This window comes from Stegostoma tigrinum, chromosome 20, assembly GCF_030684315.1.
Source record: "Stegostoma tigrinum isolate sSteTig4 chromosome 20, sSteTig4.hap1, whole genome shotgun sequence".
Taxonomy (NCBI): Eukaryota; Metazoa; Chordata; class Chondrichthyes; order Orectolobiformes; family Stegostomatidae; genus Stegostoma; species Stegostoma tigrinum.
In genome coordinates this window covers 39,046,386-39,073,091 of record NC_081373.1, presented here as the reverse complement: position 1 = coordinate 39,073,091, position 26,706 = coordinate 39,046,386, and the positions used below count along the sequence as shown (strand labels likewise).

The 26,706-nt window shown below is 41.9% G+C and overlaps 1 protein-coding gene across 1 annotated transcript in view; it reads left to right on the top strand.

Annotated features, from left to right (window-relative positions):
• LOC125462080 (cilia- and flagella-associated protein 46) overlaps window positions 1–26,706 on the top strand; it is a 216,794-nt gene that overhangs the window by 128,656 nt on the left and 61,432 nt on the right. The window contains exons 38-43 of the mRNA XM_048551592.2: window positions 2,278–2,460; window positions 2,734–2,869; window positions 9,577–9,774; window positions 13,118–13,306; window positions 15,242–15,445; window positions 16,569–16,748. Of these exons, the coding sequence (XP_048407549.2) occupies window positions 2,278–2,460; window positions 2,734–2,869; window positions 9,577–9,774; window positions 13,118–13,306; window positions 15,242–15,445; window positions 16,569–16,748 (1,090 nt within the window). The remainder of the gene's footprint in view (window positions 1–2,277; window positions 2,461–2,733; window positions 2,870–9,576; window positions 9,775–13,117; window positions 13,307–15,241; window positions 15,446–16,568; window positions 16,749–26,706) is intronic.

Here is a 26,706-nt window from a genome sequence, read left to right as displayed (position 1 = left end):
AAATCCTGTCCCTCAGAATCCCCTCCAACAACTAACCCACCACTGACATCAGGCTCACCAGTCTGTTGTTCCCTAGCTATTCCTTACCACCTTTCTTAAATAATGGCACCACATTAGCTACTTTTCAGCATCTCACCCCTGGCTAGCGAAGAAATAAATATCTCAGCAAGAGGCCCAACAATCACTTCTGTACCTTCCTACAAGGTTCTGGGACATACCTGATCAGGTCCTGAGGATTTAACCACCTTTGTGTGTTTTAAGACATCTGGTATGTCATCCTCTGTAATTTGGGTACTCTTTGACATATCACTGTTTATTTCTCCAAATTCTCTAGCTTCCAATGAGGACAAGCATACCAAACTTCACTATCCTGTCTACCTGCGATTTCACCTTCAAGGAACTATGAGCCTGCACACCAATGTCTCTTTGCTTGGCTGAATTCCCCAGGACCTTGCCGTTAAGTGAATAAGTGCTATAACGATTTGCCTTACCAAAATGCAACACCTCACACTTGGCTAAATTAAACTTCATCTGCCGCTCCTCAGCTCATCAGCCCACCTAATCAAGGTCCTGTTGTACTCTGAGATAACCTTCTTCACTGTCTACTACACTGTTTTAGTGTCACCTAGGAACTTACTAATCATACCTCCTATGTTCACATCTGACCATTTATATCAATGACAAAAAGCAGTGGACCCAGCACTGATCGTTGCTTTCATATTGACCTTCACAGTAAATACTGACAGGAAGTACTCGTTTAGTACCTCACCCATCTCTTGTGGTTCCACACACAGATAGCCTTGTTGCTCTTTAAGGGCCCCTATTCTCTCCCTAATTACTTGTTTACTCTTAATGTGTTTGTAGAATCTCTTTGGATTCTCTTTAGCCAAAGCTATCTCATGCCCCCTTTTTTGTCCTCTTGATTTCCCTGTAGAGTATACTCCTACTACCCTTATACTCAAGGAATTCACTTAATCCCAGTTGTCTATACCTACCATACGCCGCCACCTTTTTCTTGACCAGAACCTCAAATTCTGTAGTTATCCAACATTCCCTACACCTGCCAGCTTTGCCTTTTGCACTAACAGGAACATACTGCTTCTGGACTCTCACTATCTCCTATTTGAAGGCCTTCCACTTTCCAACTGTCCATTTCCCTGCGAATAGCCTCTCCCAGTCAACATTTGAAAGTTATTTCCTAATACCGTAAAAATTGGCCATACTCCTGTGGGATGCCAGCTCATTCCATCCTTTTAGTTTGGACTCTTGCTCTAAAGCGTGTTATTTTTAAAAGTTCTTTTACCACCCGTAATATCTCTGCAGACTTGTGTCTTTTCCTATCTGTGCATGAATATGTTCGGATATTGTTTAATTTTGACAGCAGCTTAGTTGATTCACGGTTTTTACGCTGGAAATCATGCCCTCATGTTCTAGGAGTCATCAAAAATGTTAAAGATTTTTAAAGAAAATGCATAAAATACCTATTTACTTCATTTCCAGACACAGGTTGATAGAAAGTATAGACTAGGTTTCAGTACTTAACAAAAATTACTACTTATTACAAGTAAATAGATTCTATCATTGGTGCGGCTTCCGATGAAGCGCTGTTGTGTTTTCCTGCCTGGTTTTTAAACTGGGGGGCCCATTGAGCTGGATTACCTCACTTCAGGTTTTCCTTCACAATGAAGTGTGTATGGGGTTGAGTTCTATGTGTTTGTTGATCATTAAACGCATCAAACTCGATCTCACTCCATTGAAAACCGGAAGTGAAGTAATCCAGCTCAACGGACACCAGAGTTTAAAAACCAGGCGGGAGAAACAGCAGCCCTTCATCAGACGCTGTACTGATGGTGTTACCCAGCAGGGTAATGAAATATCTGCGGACAACAAAAACCAGCATGATGAGCCAATGAACCACAACATCCACAACCCGAGCTACGAATCTACACCAAAACCCCTGTAAATAGATGCCAGTTGAGTAGAAAGTTATGGACTGTAGGTATATAATTCTACAAATTAAAAGTAATGCCTTTACAAACTCCCCGTTATACATTCCCATCCAATAAAACATGGGGAAAACCGTAGGTTATTGATAGAGAGAAAAGCTGAAACACAGTTCAATGGTTCCTTTTCAGAGGGTTGTAGAAAAATCCATTTCCGTGCTGTTTCTCTGTAAATTTCCTTCTTTTCCCAGTCATTTTTTATTATTTATTAAAGCAAAATTTATTGGCTATTTATTGTATATATTGTACATTGCAGCTTTCTTTTTCATTATAGATTGGAATCAATTGAAATAGAATTCATGAAAACATTAGGCTATTCTTATTTAAGAAAACCAGAAAACATGCAAAAGTTGTCATCAGCTTGTGCTAAAATGGAGCAGTTTGCAAATATTATGCTGCACTATGGATACAGAGAAGAATCAGTGGATGTAATGAGAGAACATGCTGATATACTAATGTAGGTTCATTTACGTGCAATTTTTATGTATTTGTTTATTTTTTTCTACAAGTTGCATGTGTATTGAATGCGGGTTAGCAAGGTAATTGCTCGGTAGCCTTCTCTTTTGTTACTTCTATGTTCATGTGGCCAGGCTATATTTTATCAACTGAACAATGCACCCTTTTGTTTTGCTTTATTTTGTGGAGTGGAGGAAGAAAAGTGGAAGCTTTAGTTTGGAATGGGTTTTGCTAATGTATGGATCTAGTTTAATTCAATTTTCTATTCTTTAAGCATGCTCGCTAAACACAGTGAAGAGGAGGAAACGAAGCATCGTCATCTATTAAATGCGTACTCACTGATAACGAAGGCCATCTTGATTGAAGAAGAAGCCTTCAGTGACCTGATGAGCTTGATGCCACTTAAAGCGGTAAACAAAAAGATTTTCAGTCATTAATCTACAGTGATTTACCTTAAAATTCTCTACATGAGTCAGAAACCATTTCAACAATAGTAACAAGTACATAGCATGCACTGTATTTATTTTCTCCTTTAATTAATAAAGTCGTCATGTGTGACTGGTAGTTTGTATCACATAATAGGAGCTGTCTTTCATCATCTTCTTCCCTCATGGGACAACATAACCACTGCTGCATTCAGTTGATTATTGCAATGTTGGACTGACAGCCCTCATAAATCGGGCTGTACCTAACCACTCCCAGGCAAGATACATCCATGTGCTCAATTCCATTACTGCTCGAAATAGAGTCGAAGCTGACTTTTTAACCTGAACCGTGGTGTATTCCTGGTGGTTTTCAAAATCGTTTTGGATTTTCTCACTCTTTACTGCTTTTTTCAGTTTTCTGTATTACATCTATCAGCAGCACAGCTACTGTGCTGAGGTTTAGGCCGGGTTTGGTCTGTGTTTGCAGCCCTGGGTAGTACTTGTCTTTGACTCAGTATTCAGCATCTTAAGTGGCTTGAGCCTTGGTGAACTCATACTTTGCAATATTAACTACTAGGCCAGCTGAATATATTTTCCAGAAGTGGGCTTCTGGTTGCTCTAACTACATTCTCCAGGTGCTGCTGTCAATTAGGAGATTGTCTAGGTATACAAAGTAATGAGATAAACCTGCCATGATCTGGTTCATCAGCCTTTGAAAGGTGGCTTGAGCATTTTGGAGTCCAAATTACATGACTCAATGTCCAGAGAACTTGTCTGGAGTTGCGGGAACCAGCTAGTACACCTTGAGTAAATCTGTCTTGGTATTGTAGGTGGCTTCACTTATTCAATCAATGTAATCTTTCTGGCAGGGTATCAGGTAGGAGTCGGCTCTGGCTATTACATTAACTTTTCAGTCGTCAGTGCAGATCCTTGTAGAGCTGTGCGATTTGGACACAAGCACAACTGCTGAGCTCACATTACTGCTGCCACACTCTGTAAGTTGGAGCTCCAACATTTGGATGATCTCCACTCAAACCTGGGCCAGCCTTTCAGCGCTGTGCCAGTCAGGTTTTGCCTTGTGAAGTGGTCCCTTCCACATCCAAATCACGTTGAGCAAGGGTGGTGCAGACTAGTTTTGATTCTGCATTAGCTCTTAAATGCAGTGAGCAGTTACATTGAGTCTGCTGACTGCTGTATAGAAGGGTGAGTAAATAAATAATCTATCTTGGGTGAGTATTTTGCTATTGTTTAGCTGGGTAGTAGACAGTTCAATGTGCGCCTCACCCATGTGTCTCTCTGGTTCATTCTCACCACTACCTGTGTCCTGCAGGTTGCTGGTCATGGGATAGGCACGTTTGCCCTGTTATCTGTAGTGGTCTTGCTTTTTCATGTTGACGTGATCGACCTTTTGCTTTTTTCCCCCTGGTTCTGGGTGCCAATCATCTTTGCTACTCCATTCAGACCAATAAACTGGGCCTTTGGGAGTTTGCCCGGTGTTTACACAAGGACTGACACAATTTCCTAGCCGAAAGGTTAGGGCCCTGGCATACGTATCTGCTTTTTGTACTGTTTGGGAGATTTTCAAGTGTTCTTGGACTGCATCACAGGCTCATGATAGTCACTCTTGATGCTCTGCTACTTAATCTAACATGAAAACATCCTCCTTCTGTTCTAAAATCCTCTCCTGAAGCCCTTTTGCTTGGTGCCCATAAACTAAATCAACTGGGTGCTTCCCTTGTAACAAATAGATGAAAATCTAATTCTTTATCCCAGTCATGGGGGTATTCATGATAGCATGTCCTGATAATTATTTTTAGTGTCTGATGGCTCCATTCGAGGCCTCTTGTGACTGAGTGAAATGCTGAAAACTTCTACTGGGTCATCTCCAAGTTATCCAGGATTTCATGGAATGCTTTGGACTTGTAACTTGACCCCTGGTTAGACTGAGTGTGGTGTCACACTCTGGCTGACCATAATGCCACCTCATTCCACTAAAAGACTGGTCACTCGTGACATTTGGACATGGCTATTTGGTTGAAGGACAATGTAATGTGTTTATTGCATAAGCTGCTGGCTCAGTCTGGAGGTGTGATATTAGCATACCCCAGTGCTGTACAGCAACATGCACACCTCTTTGACTCTCCAGTGTTCTTAGTGCTGTGTGTGCATGTGTGTGTTCGTGTGTCCCTACACGAAACAGAAACCTGGCTGAAGCATGCAAAGCGTAAATGGCTGTGATTTCCAAATTCAAGTCCCGAAGGGCTGAAATGCTTTGAGTTGTTCCGAAAACAGCCCTAATGACAGGCTAAAGCTGGTGGTTTGTTGATGCTCACTTGCATGCAGGATGTTTGGAAAAGGACAGTGTTCATGGGGCATGCAGGGAAATAGTGACAACGGTGGAGCTGGATGAATGACCAGAGGAACAAACATTGAGCTGGTGTCAGTAACTGCTCTGACGTGTTGGAGGGGAAGGCAAGGAGAATGGAGAACTGCATAGAAATGTCCTGTGATTAGCTAAGAATAAAAGGGAAATGCATAGCAGTAAGCAAATTATTAGCAGGCTTCTGAATTTGCTGCTGTAACCCTAAGGAGAAAATCAGGCTTTGCTTTTCTTGACATTGGTAATCTGATTGTTTTCATTCTTGCTGTATTTTCCCAACATTTTTGCCTTCAATATCATGATTTAATGCCATTCCCTTGACTTTTCTCCATACCCTCTTACATTGTTTCTGTTCAAATAATCATCCAATGCTCCTTGAATGCCTCAATTGAACCTGCCTGCACCCCACTTCAGGCAATGCATTCCAGGCTTTCACACTTGTGTGAAAAATGTTTTCTCACATCATGCCACCACCTTTTGCCAATTACTTTAAATCTATTCATTCTCATTCTTGTTTCTTTTATAACTGGATGCAGTTTCTCCTGATCAACTTTATCCAGTCCCTGGTGCCTATTTCAGAGCTTTTCACCATAGGGTCGTCTTTGCTTTAGTTTCCAATACATGCACAAGGCAAAAAGGGCAAATCTGGATAAGCTTTGCTGAATACTAGGTATTTATTCAAGTATTTTTGCAAAAAAATTTGATCTTTTTAGTGTGAATACAAAAAAAGGGAATAAGTATTTGAAGTTCATTAAGCATTAAATTATCTCTTAAAAATAACTTGACGCAGGATCTGCTCTGCCAGCATAACATTTCCATACCTCCATTCTCCTGGTACTCTGGATTACTAATTGAACACTACAAAATTCCAGCCTAATTTCCGAAGCCTGATGCATATGTTTGTTTGAACGTCATAATTTGCATTATTGAGTACAAATTGTTTATATGGATCAGATTAGTCTACTCTTGTTTTGAACACATGTTGGATGGTCAGTGATGAACTATTTTAATATTGTTTGTTGCACAGTTGATTTGCCAACTAATGTGCTATTTCAGAGCTTTCCAATGCACCAATTTAATATATAACAGAACCAACGTGGATCATTTTCAAAGACTATTTTACCAATATAAATTCTGTCACCTAGGTCTTTGTTAAGGCAGTCTGTTTGACCTTTATATTTACAATGTGGATTTCAGAGGAACTATTAAGTTGATTTCTATAGATAAACATATACTACTTGCAATACTGACTTCCATTGCTGGGAAACTTAAGATAATTGAAAGTGAAACTATATGGGGCTAAGTATTCATTTTCATTTTCACCGAAGTAATCAGATAAAACATTTCACCTTAGGTTTGTCGCATATCAGACCGGCAGTTGATAAATTGGTTCTGCGGTGCATCTGATATTGTTGGAAGGTTAATTTTTGATTTAGTGACTAGCTTCAAAGTGTTTAATTTGAGGTTTGAATAAATTATGATTAAAAGTCTGTTTTATCGTCATGATACTTAGCAGTTCTTTGCTCCCAGGCAGTTTATGATATGACAATTCCTAATCTCAATGTCAACATCGCTAAACCGATAGCCTGCACCTACACTTCTCATGATGGAAAAGATAAGTCGGAAGTGATGAAAAATGTAAAGTATTTAAGGATCTTGGAAAGGTTGTAGGTTGCCAACCTGAAAAAGAAGCCCTTATCCCCACTTGCTGTTTTTCGCCATTAGCCAATTCTCCATTTGTGCCAGTAAACTGCCTCCAACACCGTGACAAAGACTTAACTTTTTGTAAAGTACCTTGTTGAAGGTTTTGTTGAAGTCCCAATATAATATACTGGTTCCCCTCTATCCAAGAGGTCATCCAGCCTCACATTTTATTATCCCCTCTATCCACTCTGGTTAAGACTTGCATGAAAATCTCTTTGATTGGGTAATAATTTCCAGTTGGTATTAGGACTTCTACTTTTCCTAATATATATTAATGATCTGGATCTTGGTGTGCACGGGTCAATATCAGGTTTGCAGATGATACTAAACTTGTAAGAATTGTAAACTGAGGAAGTGGGCATGTGGAATCCTAAAAGGGCACTGATGTGGCGTGGGCAGATTGGTTGTGGATGAGTTTCAATGTACAATTTGGTCACAAAAATGATGAAAGACAGTATAAAATATGAAGTACAATTCTAAAGAGGGTTCAGGAACAGAAGTATCTGGGTGTACATGAGCCCAAATCATTGTAAGTGGCAGGACAGGTAGAGAGAGCAGTTAATAAAGTGTACAGTGTTTTTGACTTTATTAACAGAAGCATAGAGTATAGGCCTATTTACATGAATTTGCACACATTAACTTCTCATTGTTAGTTAACCTTGCCTCAGTGATATGCAGTTTCCTATTCTGTCACCCACTCGATAGAAACTAGATATTGATATTTCCGGACATTGAGTTCTGAGTGGGTACCTGGTGTCTCCAGTTTGTTACTTGTTCCTCTGGCTCTCTAACTTGGACAGTGGTCACCAATGTTTCTGGCCATATTCTATGGGCAGTGATTGCATGCAACCCTCATCCATAGACATTGTCAGCAGACACATGCCAGTCTCACTGCATCATTATGGTCTATCACTGATGTGTGTTTATCACTGACCAGGAGGTGGGGGGTGGCGGGGGTGAGGGGGGAAGTGGTGGGGAGGGGGTGTGGTTTTCTCCCTTGGCCATCTGCAGAGTCATGGCAGTGTTGCGCTCACTAGCAATTGCTCCTGAATTTAATCTGGATGAAATACTATTGAGGAAGTCAGTAACTGAGCTGGTGGAGGGTGCAGAAGGCAGCCTTTCTTGCTGCTTCCTCTGAGGGATTTGAGGCTTCTTCCACAGAGATGGAAGAGGGATTGTTCTGTAGGGCTCATCCTCTTTAACACTGAGACTGTGCAGATGGTAGTAATAGTCTCAGGAGGCAAAAGGGAGAAAGCATCACGAACCGCATTTAGAAGCTAAGAATACAAGACTGCATGGCAGTCATCAGACAGCAATAAGTCATGGACAGTGATTCTTTCTTAGTTGCTGCAACACGGCGTTTTTGGCATCACTGTACGACCACTTGTCTTTATTGACTACGGCCAGGGCCCTTTCCTCGTATAGGGTGAGGAGGCCTTTGTCGGCCATCCCACCATCTTGGCTCTGTCCTATTGTGAGCTGCTTTCTCCTGGAATGGGAGAAAGGGAGAGATTAATGAAAGTAGCTGGCACTGCTATTAATATGAGACTAAAGTTGTGATTTGTTCCAAATGAATGAGTCTGAGGTGCTAAGGCACTGAAGGATTAGTAGGGTGGAGGGATCTGGTGGAGGAAAGTGAGTGAGCGACGATGCTGCATTCAACAATGAGATTGATAGCTGTGACCTTTTGATGTGAAGTGGTGCAGGAGCAGAGACAGAATGAATTTAAAATCTTGAGAAGATGCTTGTGCTTTCCGTTGCAAAAAGGAGAAGCTCATTCACCTACTGCTTGCAAGGCTGGCATTCCTTTAAATCCTGGCACTCACTGAACTGTCAGGGCCTGGGCGTCATGCCCTCATCTGCAACATCCCATCCAACAGGAGCTCCAGATTCCTATCAGTGAAGCGGGGGGGGGGGATTCAAATTTCTCTTTGTCTGACATCTCAGAACCAGTGAACAGGAACTTTACAGGGCAGGTCAAGATGGCCAGTACTTGAGCCAGTGTGCAACGGCGTTTTAAATATGCCACCGGTATCTGGAATACCTGGTGGTCCTAACTGTGGCTAGTGCCCCTGCCCATTGCAAGGCAGTTGATGTGATAAGTGGAGGGGGTGGGGGCAGTAGACTATGGCGCGTAGATATTGAGCCGAGTGTGGAAAGATAATTTGAGAAAATTTCCCAGGACTCTCAGAGAGACTCCTTCCAGGAATCTCACCAAAGTTGACACTTAGATGAATTCAGGTACAATTCACCCCATTGAGTCTCTTGTTTTTGAGCAATACAGCAAATCTAATACAAATCATCTTAGCTGCCCTTTAAGAAGGTACTTGGGCGTGATCTTTTGGAAGAAAACAGGCTTAATAAGTCAAATATCATTCTTTAATACACTTTTTGTCTTATTATCTGTGTATAAGTGAAGAAAACAGTGGATGTGTTATTCATATGCATGACGTGGTAAACAAAAACAAATGTTATAAACAAGCTTGTCCTCTGAATAGGCTTATGACTCAGATTTAAATTAAATTGCTTAAAAAAAATTATTCGTATTGCATGATTTTTGAAATTTTGCTCGTCGTCCTAAAAGTATTTGTTTAATGCTTATTTTCAGTTGACAAATTTAAGTTTGCCTCTGATGAGGAAGCTGGCCTCTCTCAAGTTAATTTTTGTGCAGTTGTCTTTGAACATTCTGAATTTGGTTATCATGAAAGATAAAAGGGAAGCTGAAGCAGCAAGACGGAAAGGATTGCTACAGCTCATTGTTGAGGAATTCATTAGTTCCACACCTGATTACACACCGGTTGAAAAGGTAATTCATAGACACTTGGCTGCATCGAATTTGGCCTTTTATGGAAAAAAAAACTTGCAATGGGCAGTTTTGCCTAAACATTGAAGATGTCATCTAGCTTTTTCTACAGTCTGGGTAGAAAACCCTCGATTTATGTGGGCAATAAGCTTTTAAATTGAGAAACAAATCAAATGCTTTGTAAACCCTTAGCTAAAATTAAAACTCCATAAACTTTGGTCACCAGCATGACGTAGTGATGAAAATTGTTTAGTATTACAAAAATGGGCTTGTCTGCCAAAAGTAAAAGCGACTCTTTCAAAATCGACATCTATTTCAAGCCCACCACCTCCCACAGCTACCTAGATTACACCTCCTCTCGCCCACCTTTCTGCAAGAATGCAATCCCCTACTCCAAATTCCTCCACCTCCGCCATGTTTCCTCCCAAGATGGGGCGTTCAACTCACGAACATTGAGATGTCCTCTTATTTCAAGGACCACAACTTCTCCCCTTTGGTGATTGAAAATGCTCTCGACCGCATCGCTTACATTTCCCGCATCGATGTCTTTGTATCCCCTGCCCACACAAAAACAAGACAGAATCCCCCTTGTCCTTACATATCACCCCAACTACATCTGTATTCAACGTATCATTCTCAGTCACTTGCGCCACCTGCAGTCCAACCCCACACCAAAGGTATGTTTTCCTCCCCACTTTTATCTGCCTTCCGTAGTGACCGATCTCTGTGACTCCCTTGTCCACTCCTCGCTCCCCACTAGCCCCACCACCCCAGCACCTTTCCCTGCAGCCACAGGAAGTGCTACACCTGTGCCTGCACCTCACCCTGAGCCTCCATTTAAGCCACCAAACAGACGTTCACCTGCACATCCATCAATGTGGCCTATTGCAACCACTGCTCCCAATGTGTCCTCCTCTACAATGGCGAGACCAAGTTTAGACTCGGAGACCATTTTGTAGGGCATGTGTACTCTGTTCACAACAAATGACAACACCTTCCGGTCGCAAACCATTTCAACTCACCCTCCCAGTCCCTGGGCAACATGTCCATCCTGGGCCTTCTCCAGTGTCACAATGACGCCACCTGGAAACTGGAGGAGTAGCACCTTATTTTCTGCCTTGAGAGCCTACAACCCACTGGTCTCAATGTGGACTTTACCACATTCAAAATCTCCCCACCCCTGGCCTCATCTCATCACCAATCCTCCCTCTCACCCCCACCTCCTTGACCTGATGCAACCTGTCCATCATCTCTCCCACCAGTCCGCTCCTCCCACCTCACTAAGCAATCCCCTGCACTCCCTACCTGCACCCACCGACCTTCCCCAGACCCACCCCTCCTCTCTATTTATTTCAGAGCTCCCTTCCCCATTTCTGAAGAAGGGTCCTGACCCAAAATGTCAACGTTCCTGCTGCTCTGATGCTGCCCGGCCTGCTGTGTTCCTCCAGCTCCACACTGTTATCTCTGACTCCAGCATCGGCAGTTCTACTGTCTCTGAGGACACTCTTTCTGTAGTACATAAGCAATCTAAAAATTGAATGCAATTGAAAATTTTGGTTCTTTCTGACAATTATAGTTTCAGCAGAATATTTAATGGTAACACTATGAAGGCTGGTTACATTTTGCGATAATAGCTTTTTACTTGCGCAAATAAATTTGCGTAAACAAAAGTGAATTGTTAATACAGGTAGTCTTTTGTTAGTCATCTTTGTAACATTTGCTTCCCCTGTCTATCGTTGTCTGTAACCACATTTACTAAAGCATTCCTCCATTCAACTGTTATAACTTCATCTGGAGCTGAATTTCAAATAGCCTCTCCATTTGTGTTTTCAACAGAGGGCAGGCGCCCAGCCCAGAACCTTCCAACTTGGTGCAATAATATGGAGGGTTTAACCGCATCAAAATCAGCAGCCCACTCACTGTATTTAATTTAGATAATTAAGAGACTTTCATTTCAATTATGAGCTTTTATTACCCTGTTCATATCATAATTTGGTTGGATTTGGCAGGTGGGTGGGACTGAGCAAACTATTTTCTCCCCAAGCTTTTAAAAGTACATGAGGGTAGAGGGTTACTCACTTTGAAAGATTCCTTTTTTGCATCAGACGAGCCCCCCAAAAAGATTTTGCATCCTCTTCCTTCCTGTCTGCACGAGAGAAGCTGATACCTTCTGTCTTCTTGCTGCCACTCACCCAGACCTCCCTTCACCAAAGTGGCCAAACCCTTTTTGCTCACTTACCTGGCTGTAGGAATCTATGGGCTCTTTTTCTTGGGACAGGCTGCAGTGCTGGCAGTACCCACTTAGTTTTTCCGATCTACCTCTTACTGGCTTTTTGTTTTCCACTCAAACATAACTAAAATTCAGCAACCCATATTGAATCCTGCTCTGTACTTCAGCTTGCTGTTTCCTCCACAGGCTCAGCCCACTAGATGTACAGAGCCTGTCTCATTCCTACATTGCATCTCAGGCGCTTGAGTTCTCTCCCTTTGACCTGTTTCACATTTGATCCACCCGTTATTCCACACTAATGGCAGAGCACTGTCAGCCTCACAACCAGAAGAACTATCCTACAAACGCCCTTAAACTCTTTGCTTTTCTGTCTTCCTTTAAAAGTTCTCCTTAAAAATGTTATTCTCTTCAATTGTTCAGCTTCCTCATCCTTTATTCTATTTATCATATTTTCTTTATCCCCTTGATGTCAGTTGTCTTGTGATATCTGTTGAAGGTGTTAATATTAATGCAAGTTATTGTTCAAGATGTGTTGTGGACATATTATTAATAACCAAGCTCATAACCTTTTTTATGCTGAAACAACATTTAAAAGCAAACTACTGCAGTTGCTGCAAATCTGAAATAAGAACTATAATTTTTGGAAATGCTCAGCATGGTGGGCAGCATTAGTGAAAAGAGAGAGAGAGGATTAATATTTCAAATTGAAGACTTTTTCTTTGGAACTCTTTTCTGTTTGAAAAGTTTATCAATATTCTTATTTTTTATTTCTGTAGTCTAAATTCATTAATACCTTAAAAAGTAAAATACTTATTTCAATGTTTAATAAACAGACTGCCTAAAGTAATGATTTTATTATTTTTTGTTGCATTATCAAGTCTAATTAATCACCTATTATTTTTCTTAAGCTATTCATAATGTTATGTTAACACAGATACATGCAGATTTTGAACATAATTTGACCTGAAATGTTTCTTAATACGTGAAGTCACACCTCAAACTCTCTGAGGCTATGGTCCTTAAAAATCCCAAGTTCTAATATTCAGTGGACACTTACTGTGTAGTATTTTATGTATTCTATAGTTTATGCAATTGTTAAATCTCTGTCTTTGTTAGGAATGGGTGACTGTGGCCAGGTCACTGGGACAAAAAGCTCTGGCTCAGCTCGCAAGTGCACATAACCTGAGCAATGGCTCTGAAGAAATTAGATCCAAATGTCTCTATCTAACTGGCAAGTGCCTGCGGTTGTTAGCTGTAAAAGTTGATCCAATTAACCCAGGCTTCGATTGGGTTCAACAAATGCTGGTAAGATGAATTCTAATTTTTTTTCATAAACAATTCTATTATTAGAACTGGTAGTGATCAAGATTTTACTTACTCAAAGTGGCAACAATTCATTTTTCTTGTCTAATGTCTCAGTTTCTACATAGAGCTCTTGTGGTGCAGTAATACCATCCCTCCCTCTGCTCAGACTATCTATGTTTGAGTCCCATGCCATGGTTTGTTGACAATGTGTAAGGTCTGTCGTAATGTAGCCAGACAGATTGACTATCAGTCTGTTAATCCTTCCAATACATTTAATGGCAGATAGAAGCAGAAGGATTTGCAGGTCAGTCAAGAAGTAGAAGGCAAGAGTAAATGATTACAGTACTTTGTCCATATGTGTAGACCTATCCAATGGAAACCTGAAGCTCAATCCATGGAAATGAGAACAGGACAAAAGACAGTTTGTCTTGGTTTATTGGAACACTACACTACAGAATTCATGGCTGTGTAAATTAGAAATAGTTGGAATTTTTAGGGTTGGCATAATTTTGTGTTTAATGCAAAAGAATTGGTACTGTCATTGGGTGTGTGTTTAATAGAAAAAACAATCTTTCATCCATCCCAGCAGCATCAGGATAAAGCATTCAAAGACCAGACTGTGATAATGGTGTGCCTTAAAGAGATGTGTTCTGTCCTGTTGATCTTGCAGAGTGTATCTCTTGCCGCATTGATGCTGAGAAGTCTCCTTCTGACAGGCAGTTAGTAAACAGCTTTGAGTGTCTCCTTTTTTTTGAAGTAAAAAGAATTATGAGAGGGCAGGGTCAGGCTCACACAGACCCAGAAGACTTTAGTTTTCTTTTCAGTTAGTTGATAGGGTTTTGCTAGCTGCTGGAGCTGAAAGCTCCAGTTTTCTGCTGCTAGAATGTACGTTTAGACAGAGAGGCTTCCTTGTAAAAATCAAAAGGGGCAGATTGTTTCTTTTGGTATTTCTTTCTCCTGGACTGGACAGTGACTGCACATGAGAATTATAACTGTGTCCCTGAATTGCCTTTGCCAAGGTTGTGTTTTGAGATGCTGCCTGTATTGGAACAGTTGATAATTAATGGTTAAATAATACATTATCTTGGTAAGTATTTCAGTAGACTAAATTTATGCCAATTCTTCCTTCGGTTGTATTTTAACTGCGTTGTAAGAATAAAGTATGTTTTGATTAAAGATTAGTGGCGGACCAATTGAATCATACCTGAACACAACTCCTCAGACTTCCCTTTTCAAAAGTAAAAATAAGGTCTGGCCTATCTCCTGGGGAGATCTTTGGGGAGTGGTCTTGTCCACAACAAGAGATAATTTCCTTTCCTATCCCATGTATGGATTTAACTTAAATATTGCTTCAGTTCTCATCTTGAGAGTCTGATAGCTTCTTCCCTTGATTATTCACATACTCTCACTTCAGCCGGGTGCTCTGGTTTCCTCCCACAATCCAATGATGTGCAGTTTAGGTGGATTGGCCATGGTAAAATTGCTCAGTGGTGTTCAGGCTGGATGAATTAGTCAAGGTAAATGCAGGGGTATGGGCATAGGGGTGGTGGTTCTGGGTGGGATGCTATTTGCAAGTGTTGATACAGCGACAGTGGGCCAAAGGCCTCTATCTACACTGTAGGGATTCTATGAATAAAAGCTGGAAATTTGGCAGCAAATGATTCACTTCTTGACTTCCAAAGTCACCTTACCATGTACAAAATTAATTTCAGGACTGTGAATGCTTTTCACTTGCCTGAATAGCTGAAACTCCAATACTAAATGCCAGGCATTGCTGTGACACTCAGAACCTGCTGTCTTGTTTAAACTTCATTTGTGATTTTAAGAAATAGTCGATTTAACAATGGCATAAACTGAACTTCAATATGGAATACTTAGTTGTAATCACAGACTTATATTGTTTTGAGTACTGCATCTCTGTTAATTTTTTTAAAGCATGATTTGGAGGAAAATAATGATGATCTGCCAAAACAGGCCAAATTTACAAAAGATGATGAACAAATTGAATCAAAGCCTATAGATTTTCAGCTCTCTGCTGAGGAAGAAAGTGAACAAGTGGAATCAAAATCTGAAAGTCCAGCATTCCAACTTTCTACCTATCAAATAGGAAAATGTGCTGCAAAGGCTGTACACCTGAAGGTAAATTCTTCTTCAATTCAACTATTGGTTCGTGAAAAACATAAAAAAGCAAGCTCATGATAGCTTGGCATTCTAATATTCGACCTGCTATCTCTCAGTATCTACTTACATTTGAAACCTGCTCGGTACTGTTATCTACCACCCCACCTGGATAAGCATTTATCAGTCGTCTTTATAGAAGTTTTATATTTATTTTGTAATTTTAAATTTAAGCCTTTTGGTTCCTCTGTTCCTCGTTTACTTTGAAGTAAAATTGTGAATTTACTTCATCTCTGCTATTTACTGCTATGCATTTTGCCAAGGTCATTCCTTGGATACCTTCATTCTCTAAGCTAAACTGTGCGCTTCTCTAATCTTTGTCTTTGTTCAGTCTTTGTACACTGGTAGCAGTGTGCACTTATCTACAAGATGCACTGCAGTAACTCATAAAATTACAAGCTAGCATCTACCAAAACACACAAACTGGATCATTCAGAAGGACAAGGGCAACAGTTACTCAGGAACTCCACAGCCTGCAAGGTCCCTTCCATGATCCCAATGTGGAGCTATTTTGCCATTTCTTTATTGTTTCTGGGTTAAAATTCAGGAAATTTCTCCAAACCCCTCCGTGGGTACACAAGGACTCATGGTTCCAAGATGACAGCTCACACGTGTCTTCTCAAAGGTAGTTAGGGATGGACAATAAAAGCTGGCTTAGCCAGCAACATCCGCATCCCTTGAATAGATAAGAAAAATGTGGAAGCAGCCCTGTTTCCCTTTTCTGCACGCTTTACCATGCAACCATGTCTTTATTTTGGTATAGTGACCAGAATTGAACAAAGTAGTAGTCAGTAGAATGTCAAGTGCGTGGATAAGGTAGCATCTGTGGATCAGAACTTTATTATTCTGACTAAAAAGAATATACAGCAGAGAAACCTATCTTTTAGCCCAACTGGTTAAAAATGAGCTTTCATCCACCCACTTTCATCTAATTCTGTCATGTTGCACAGGGCTAACTTTTCAATGATTTTTTAAATATTCTTTTGCTACATTAGAAGGTTTTGTAAAACTTTCAGAAGGACATTTTGCATGGCAGAATAAGTTAGAATTTGTTAAGTCATGTTGGTTTCTGTTCATTTTATAGAAGGAACGAGCAATAGCACGGGTATATTTTGCTCATGCCAGTGAAGTTTTGATCCAGTCCATGAACCTGGCATTAAACAACCAGCTTACTGATATTTTAGCAGCTGCGAGTCTTGACATGGTTGAATGTTTTGGCCAATTTGATCCAGTTTCAGCAAGTCAGTACTTAGCACTCCATCAGGTATAGTAATTTATTATAATTATTGCAAGTTTGGCTTTCTGTGACCCTGTCGAACAGAATAGATGAATAGAGCTACTGTAGCATAATATAAAGTTGTGAATTAAGTATCATCAGTGAAACTGCTCAGGTATATTTGATTCATTTTAAAGATGATTATTAATTTTAATTTTTCATTCCTCGTCAAAGAAGCCAATATTTGAAAGGCATGTAATAAATTAGTTATGAAAATCAAACTTATCATTGTGCCAGGCTCAAAAACAATGAGAATTTTCCATCTCTTATTACAATTCAAACTTCAGAGTTTAACTCCAGGTCTAAAGACTCCCCCAAACCTTTCAATTTCAGTAGCTGTCACAAAGGCATTTGTTTGTTCTTTAGACATCGATTAGTTATTTCAAAATTTTTGGAACTAAAAATATACCATCATGTTATTCTGAACAAAAAGATGTCTTACAACTATAATATGTCTGTAAAAAGGTAGAGATTAAATAAAAACTATTTGTGGGTGGATCTGTACTGATTGACCTCCTTCAAGAGATTAAGGCATGTAGAAGTAAATTTGCATTACATGATTCATTAGTGGGAATAGAATTAATGATGGACTACCTTTGTCATTTTTTTCATTGCAGTATACCATTTAAACATTTATTTTCTGGTCTGTGTCCTCATGTCTAATTTAAAATATATATTTCTACAAAATAGCTGAACTATGATAAATGTGGAAACTTAATTCAGAAACACAAGTTTTCAGTGATATGGGGGCTAAATTTCAAGGCCCACATGTTGGGTGTAAGCGTGGTAAGACACAATAAACCCACGCTGTTTGACTGGTATTTGAAATGGTTACAGTGTCCAGACAGCACAAACCTTGCTGATCATTAACTGAGTATGTGACCAAGTTTTCATTATCTTAAGTGGCTAGTACCAGTTACAGTTAGTCTGCACGTCTTAAAGGGGAGATGCACTGTGGTTGGAGTGTCAGTCAGTCCTGAGTGAGTTGAATATTACCTGGGAAGTTTTGATTAATGGCATACCATGGTTGAGAGTGGTCTCCGAGGTTTTTGGATGTAACTGGAGGATATTGTGAAGATGATGCAAATTAGGAGAAATGTCATATATATACCCATACATATATATGACCCATATTTGGAAGGCTGTTCCAGCATACAACCATGAATGTCAATGCGAGGAGTCAAGCTCAAGAACACCCTCTCACCTACCTCACCCTGTCACCCTCAGAGCAGGAATAGGCCAGTCACCCCCTAAATCCTGTTCTGCTATTCAGTAAAATTATGGCTGATCTGAATGTCTGCCAATTCTGCATTTCTACCATTCTCTGATGACCTTTCACCCTCTCTTTGACAAAAATCTATGTGTCTCTGCCTTAAAAATTTTCAAGGACTCTGCTTCCATGACCTTTTCAAGAAGAGTATTCAAAAAAAATCTTAACATCTGTGAGAAGAAATTTCATCTCATTTGTGTTTCAAATTCGTGATGCTAATTTTTTAACAGTGAGACCCCAGTTCTAGGTTCTGTTTGCGTAAGCATTGTACCTATTTCTAATCTGCTAGATGCCCTGTGATCTTGTGTGTTTCAGTGAAGACAACACTTATTCTTCTAAACTCCAGAAGATATAAACCTGGCCTGTCCAACCTTTCCTTCTAGGACAGGCCTGTCCACTTTCAGGTATTCATCTCATAAACTGAACAGCCCCCGGGGCACTTACACCTTTTGTTATACAAGGTGAACAATAGTGTATAGTCTCCAGACTCAATGCCCTGTACAATTGAAACATAGCCTCCCTACTTTTGTATTCAATTCCTGTTCTGATAACTGATACATTCTGTTAGAAGTGTCAATTACTTACTGTACTTGCGTTCCAACTTTTTGTGATCAGGCACAGGAACACCATCTCCACGCTGCCACCCCCCTCCCCCACCAAACCCTGGTCCAGATCCCTCTGTCTTAGCACTCTGCAGTCTCTCTCTATTTAGTAAAATACTTCTTTTTTATTCTTCCTGTCAAAATGGACAATTTAATATTTTCCCACATTATCCTCTATTTGACAAACCTTTGCCTATTCACTTAATCTACCAAAATGCCATCTCAGCCTCCTTATGTCCATTTCACATTTTACTTTCCTACTTATCTTTGTGTCATCAGCAAATTTGGCAACAAAACCTTCAGTCCCTTCATCAAAGTATTTTATGTAAATTGTGAACTGTCCACTTTCCAATGCTAGTTCCTGCGGCACATAGTTGTGCAACGCAACTTGGAAAAAAAGGTTAATGCCTACTTTTCAGCTTCCTGTTAGCCAGCCAATCTGCTATCCAGAAAAATATACTACAGCCTTCTCATTATCTTTAATGTAGCATCTTACAAGATGACTCCTGGAAATCTAAGTAACCACTGGTTTCCCCTTCACCTACAACTCATGCTAATTCCTCAATGAACTTCAGTCAATTAGTTAAACATGTTTTCCATTTGACAAAACCATGGTGACTGCCTGATTACTTGGAACTTTTCCAAGTACTCTGCTGAGTTTCTTTTCTTTTCCTTCTTCATTCATTCACTGGATAAAGGCATCACAGGCCAGGCAGCATTTATTGCCCATCCTTAATTGCCCAGAGGGCAGTTCAGAGTCAACCACATTGCTGTGGGTCAGGAGTCACAAGTAGGCCAGACCGGATAAGGATGGCAGTTTCCACCCCAGAAGGACATTAGTGAACGGGATGTGTTTTTCCGGCAGTTGACAATGGATTCATGGTTATCATTAGATTCTCAATTTCAGGTATTTTGTTGAATTCAGATTCCACAATCTGCCAGGGTGGGATTCAAATCTGGGTCCCCAGTATGTTATCTGGGTCTCTGAGGTAACAGTCCAGCAATAATACCACTCGGCCATTGCCTCCCTATTTTAATAATAACTTCTAACATTGTCCCTACGACAGATTTTAAACTAACTACCTTGATGTTTCCTGCTGTCTCTCACTCTCCTTTTCTGAATAAAGGAATTAAATTGTTATCTTCCTATCTAATGGGACCATCCCTGAATCAAGGGTGTTTTGGAAAATTGAAACCAATGTATCAACCATCTTTCTAGCTACTTTGTTTAAGATCTCAGAATGAAGTCCATTGGATGGGGGCACTTGTCAGCAAGTTACTCAAAACCAGTTTATTGGTGGATGTGATTTTCCTGAATTCCTCTCTCCCTTCCATTTCCTGATTTATCACTGCTGCTGGGATGTTACGTATACCATTCTAAAGACTGATGCAAAATATTGTTCAATTCATTTGCTATTTCTTTATTTTCTATGGTTATTTTCATCCTTCTCACTTTCAACAGGACCAATGCTCACTTTGCTAACGCTTTTCTTTTTTAAATAGTTATAGAAATTCTTACTGTGTGTTTTTATATCTCTAGCTCACTTCCTCTTATAGTCTACTTTTCCTGTCTTTTTATTCATTATTTCAGTTTTTTTTGCTTTTCTTATTTTCTGTCCAGTCTTCTAACCTGCTGCCTGTTTTTACACAACTGTATGCTTTTACTTTTAGTTTGATACTATTTTAATAATTTCTAGTTAAGCACGGATGTTGGGCCCTTGAATTTTTCTTACTCTTTGAAACATACCTATTCTGATACATTTGATTAAATGTCTGCCACTGCATCTCTATTCAACTATTCATTAATCTAATGTGCCATTTCATTTTAGCCAGTTCTGCTTTCATACCCTCATAATTCCCCTCATTTAGATGTTAAAATGTTAGTCCCAGATGCACTTTTGTCTCCCTGAAACCGACTGTAGGGTGCCTTCACGATGAGATCATTCATTTATTCTATCTGAAAGTACAATACCAAATCCAGTACGACGTTCTCTCAGGTCATCTCCAGAACATGTTGTTTGAAGAAGCTGTCCTGGAAACAGTCTATGAACTTCTCATCTAGACGGCTTTTGCCCATCTAAGCTTTCCAGTCTAGGGTTCAGTGCTGCAAGAAGATCAATAACCTGATGTGAGTGGGGAAAGTCAATGAAAGCACTTTCAAAGGCCATAGCATGGTACTGTACCACTGACCTCAAAAACAGCTCAATTAATTTTTTAAATGTAATTTGGCTGTCACTTGCAAGGCCATTTTTGTTGCCTGTTCTTAACTGTATTTGAATTAATGGTCTGCTAGGCTATTTGACTTCAGATCCACATTGAAGTAATGCGTAAGGCAGGCCAGGTAAGGATGACCAATTTCCTTCCCTCGAGGATAAGCAGATGGGTTCTTAGAAGAATCAATGATCATTTCATGGTGATCACTGCTGAGAAAAGCTTATAGTTCCAGGTTTTAATACAAAAACAGAATCTGCTGGTGATTCAGCAGGTCTGGCAGCATCCTTGGGAAGAAAGCAGAGTTAACTTTTCCAGTCTAGTGATTACATCAGAACTGTTAACAGCAAGGAAATTGTGGTACTTATGCTGAAGATAAAGTCTGGGGAGGTGGGACAAAGGGGGAGGTTAGGCAGAGATGGAGCCGAGAGAAAGAAAGAGAGACATGAAAGGGGTAGGTAAACAAGGAGATAATAGCTAGCGACCAGGACTTTGTCTTCAATATAAATTTTCAGAGGTGCTAAAAGCTGTTATGAAAAATCACTGGACTTGAGAAGGTAACTTCTTTTTTTCCGCAGATGCTGCCAGACCTGCTGAGTTTCGCCAGTAGGTTTTGTTTCAGATTTCCAGCAACCATGGTTCTTTGCTCACTTCCAGATTTTATTTATTGCATTTAAAATTCTAAGGCATGATTTGAGCCCTTTTACTCAAAACATCACCCTGCATCTGCAGATGACTACTACTGCACCAAAATAATCACATGCTCATCCGTCATTCACCAACAGTCCCATTAATTAGGCTTCATGTGACATCACGGGGCTCATCAAATGTGAATTACTACCTCTTCTCACCCTGTAGTGACCTCAACACCTTCAATGGTTTGACCAAAGAGAGCACGTACGGTAGAAGGTCCTCATCCGATTGGTGCCCTACAGTCCTCAGATCATCAGAGGACACCCACCAGGGCCACTTTAAACAGTGGGGCTTTTAATGCCTTGCCAGCTGCCTTTGCTAAACCGTTGACGTCAGGATTACATCAGATGTAGTGGTTGAAAATGTGAGAAACCTTCAAATGACAAAGATGACACCAATGTCCAAGCATTCCATTATATTGTAGGTTTATGAGTAAATGTGTGTTGAATTGTCTTGATGTTAATGACTTTTGAAATCAACAAGAGTTAAGGGCTTGGTGCATCATTGAAACTCGATGATGGTTGATGAGGGATTACGTGCACAAAATGTATTGGGAAACCTTAGGAGTAGCAGCAAGTATGAACTTGGTACCAGAACACTCAGACCTAAAGGTCAGTCTGGGTGAAGTGCACCAAATGTGTTGACACCTCCACAGCAATATATCATGTATGCAAATTAAACAGTCTCTTTCTGGCTGAAATCAAGATTCACTGAGGGTCTCAGAATTGTCTGCTCTTTTCAACCTTGACTTTGAATGAATCCAGCTTCTCAATCTCCCCAGCTGACATTTCTTCATTTCTCCAGTGTGCTGAGCTGGGTTCGGTGCAGCAGTCCACAATGATCTAACACAGAATGCAGTGCTTTGCCTGAGTGGCACAGGCATTGGAACCTGGTCTTCAGCAATCCAATAGCCTGTTCTACTGCTAACCTGATTGAGTTGCAGAGACATTGTACCTCTCCTCTTTTGGACTTTGTGGAAGCTGTACAAGAGTCATGGAGATTTTTGAGGATAGTCCTCATTACTAAGAAATGAATGTTACAGTAATGCATGGAAAGCAAATAGTAATGGCACCAGAAAGTGACTGAGGATGTTTGAGTCACGAAAGTATCCTGAGATGCAAGCCCATGCTTGCAGGTTTTGCCTTTAGCTGTCACAAATCAGTTGTACATTGACAGAAGGAAATTCCTTTCAGTTTATGAATGCTGCTGCATGTTCCAAAGGAGTTATCGGTGATGAGTGTCCTTTTGTACTTCTGGAAATCCAGCTATGGAACCAAATTAAACTTTGTCTGAGAATACCAGGATTTGTGGTAAATCTCATAAAGTCATTGGCCCTTTTGAACATAGCATTGTTGGGTTCTCTTGTCCATGTATGCCCCTCCATGGAGTCTTTGAATACCCATGCGGTCAAAATTCAATCCTGTAATGACTGCTAAGCCTAATACCATTGCTAACAAAGATTAGTGTTTTTAGATGTGAGTTTGCTCGCTGAGCTGGAAGGTTAGTTTTCAGACGTTTCGTCACCATTCTAAGTAACATCATCAGTGAGCCTCCGATGAAGCACTAGTGTTATGTCCTGCTTTCTATTTATCTGTTTAGGTTTCCTCGGGTTGGTGATGTCATTTCCTGTGTTGGTGATGTCATTTCCTGTTCTTTTTCTCAGGGGATGGCAGATTGGCTCCAAATCAATATGTTTGTTGATGGAGTTCCGGTTGGAATGCCATGCTTCTAGGAATTCTCGTGCGTGTCTCTGTTTGGCTTGTCCTAGGATGGATGTGTTGTCCCAATCAAAGTGGTGTCCTTCCTAATCTGTGTGTAAGGATACGAGTGATAGTGGGTCATGTCGTTTTGTGGCTAGTTGATGTTCATGTATCCTGATGGCTCGCTTTCTGCCTGTTTGTCCAATGTAGAGTTTGCCACAGTTCTTGCAAGGTATTTTGTAGATGACGTTTGTTTTGCTTGTTGTCTGTATAGGGTCTTTTAAGTTCATTAGCTGCTGTTTTAGTGTGTTGGTGGATTTGTGGGCTACCCTGATGCCAAGAGGTCGGAGAAGTCTGGCAGTCATTTCGGAAATGTCTTTGATGTAGGGGAGAGTGGTTATGGTTTCTGGGCCCATTTTGTCTGTTTGTTTGGGTTTGTTGCTGAGGAATCGGCGGACTGTGTTCATAGGGTGCCCGTTCTTTTTGAATACGCTGTATAGGTGATTTTCTTCTGCTCTTCGTAGTTCCTCTGTGCTGTAGTGTGTAGTGGCTCATTGGAATAATGTTCTAATGCAGCTTCGTTTGTGGGTGTTGGGGTGCTTGCTTCTGTAGTTCAGTATTTGGTCCGTATGTGTTGTTTTCCTGTAGACGCTGGTTTGAAGTAGAGCAAACAGTCAATGGGGAACTTCAAACCAGCGTCTACAGGTTTGAAGTAGAGCAAACAGTCAAAGGGGAACTTCAAACCAGCGTCTACAGGTTTGAAGTAGAGCAAACAGTCAATGGGGAACTTCAAACCAGCGACACTATTGTGTCTATCACAGAGGTCTTAGACGACGGCACGAGGGAGTGGCTGGACCGGCCGATATCCCTGGACGAGCTGACTAGAGCTCTCAAGTCCTTGGAGAGAAATAGGACTCCTGGAAGCGACGGCTTACCGGTCGAGCTGTATTCCGCTCTGTAGGGCCTGGTCGGCCAGGACCTGCTGGAGGTGTACGATAGTGCGCTTCGGGCAGGGGAAATGTGCAAGTCCATGAGGAAGGGCATCATCACCCTCATTTACAAGAGGAAGGGGGAGAAGGAAGAAATTAAGAATTGGCGTCCCATTTCACTTGTGAACGTGGACTACAAAATCCTGGCCAAGGTCATAGCCAACCGGGTCAGGTCTGTCCTGGAGTCAGTGATTCACCCTGACCAAACCTGTGCTGTGCCGGGCAGGAAGATCGCTGAGAGCCTCGCGCTCATCAGGGATACGATCGCCTGCGTACAGGACAGGCGGGTGGACACCTGCCTCGTCAGCCTGGACCAGGAGAAGGCCTTCGACAAGGTCTCTCATGCTTACATGAGGGACGTCCTCTCCAAATTGGGGTTTGGGGAGGGCATCCGCAATTGGATCCGGCTGCTCTACGCCAACATCGTTAGCGCAGTCTCGATCAACGGGTGGGAATCAGACAGTTTTCCTGTTAGATCTGGAGTCAGGCAGGGTTGCCCGCTCTCTCTTGCCTTGTTCGTGTGCTGTGTGGAGCCCTTCGCCACATCCATCAGGAAGGACGTGAGCCTGAAGGACGTGACTATCCCAGGCAGCGGAGGCCTTCAGGTCAAGACCTCCCTGTACATGGACGATGTCGCCGTCTTCTGCACCGATCGTCGGTCGGTGAGTAGACTATTGGACATCTGCGGCCAGTTTGAACTGGCCTCGGGTGCCAAAGTCAATATTGGTAAGAGCGAGGTCGTGTTCTTCGGGAACTGGGACGACCGCTCCTTCATCCCCTTCACCGTCAGGACAGACTACCTGAAGGTGCTGGGTGTTTGGTTTGGTGGAGCTGGGGCGTGCGCTAAGACTTGGGAGGAGCGTATCACCAAATTGAAGCAGAAGCTGGGCAGGTGGACGCTCCGGTCCCCCTCCATCGCGGGTAAGAACCTGGTTGTCAGGTGCGAGGGGCTTTCAGTACTGTTGTATGTGGCGCAGGCCTGCCCTATTCCCTGGACCTGCGCCGCTGCCGTCACCTGGGCCATCTTCCACTTCATTTGGGGGTCGAGGATGGACCGTGTCCGCAGAGACACCATGTACAAAGACCTGGGAAATGGGGGAAAGGGCGTACCGAACGCCACCCTCGCCCTGACGGCTGCCTTTGTGTGCGGCTGCATCAAGCTGTGCGTAGATCCTCAGTACGCAAACACCAAGTGTCACTACTTACTGAGGTTCTACCTGTCCCCGGTGTTGCGAAGGATGGGCCTGGCCTCGTTGCCGCGGAACGCTCCGAGTAGTTGGACCGTTCCGTACCACCTGTCCTTCGTGGAGAAATTTTTGAAAAGCAACACCTTTGACCACAAGGCCGTCAGGCAGTGGTCAGCACGTATTATCCTCGGGACCCTTCGGGAAAGGGAGAGGGTGGATCCCGTCGTGTGGTTCCCCACGCAGACTGCCAAAGTCGTTTGGCAGAATGCCTCATCGCCAGAACTTTCAAACAAGCACAAGGACATTGCTTGGCTGGCGGTGAATTGGGCTCTGCCAGTGAGATCCTTTATGCATGCCCAGAATCTCTGCACCACCGCACGCTGCCGTCGAGGTGGCTGCGGGGGGTATGAGACTGTCGATCACCTCCTTCTAGAGTGTGCCTCTGCGCAGGAGGTCTGGAGGGGGATGCAGTGGTATTTGTCGAGGTTCGTCCCGAGCAGCTCCGTGACGCGGTACTCCGTGCTCTACGGGCTGTTTCCCGGGACGCACACCGAGACCAACATCAACTGCACCTGGAGGACCATCAAAGCGGTGAAAGGCACTCTTTGGTCTGCCCGCAACTTGCTGGTCTGCCAGCTGAAAGAACTGACCCCGACCGAGTGTTGCAGACTGGCGCACTCCAAGGTCCAGGACTACGTGCTGAGGGACGCGCTAAAGCTTGGGGCAGCCGCCGCCAAGGCGCGGTGGGGAAAGACCACGGTATGAAACCCCTCGTCCAGGATAGAAAAAAGGGCCCTATCTGGTAACTGGGCCCAGCTGGCGCCTTCCCCAACTGGTCAGGGGGCCAACGGGGACTGTGCGGGGAGACGACTGCTGGGGCGGTTTCTTTGCTTTGTTTTTTTTTCCTTCTTTGTTTTTTCCTTTAGTTGGTGTATGTACCCCCTGGGTAACCCGGAGCGGCTTGCATGACTGGGTAGGTGTGTAAATATGTTTTATTTTTTGTACATCTTACGAATAAAGTATATTTTTTCAAATAAAAAAAAAGGTGACGAAACATCTGAAAACTAACCTTCGAGCTCAGCGAACAAACTCACATCCAGAAACTCAACCTGAGCAACAAATCTTGTCAAAACTCGCTATTTGTGTTTTTACTTAAGCAGAAATAATAACCCCCTTGTGTTTATTTTCTATGTGTGCTGCTGATCTCGTGTAAATCATTTCTTTCTTTGAGTCGATGAGTTTACAACTAAGGTGTCCTTAGCTCCTAGTTGAAAACTAGGATAAATGATAATAT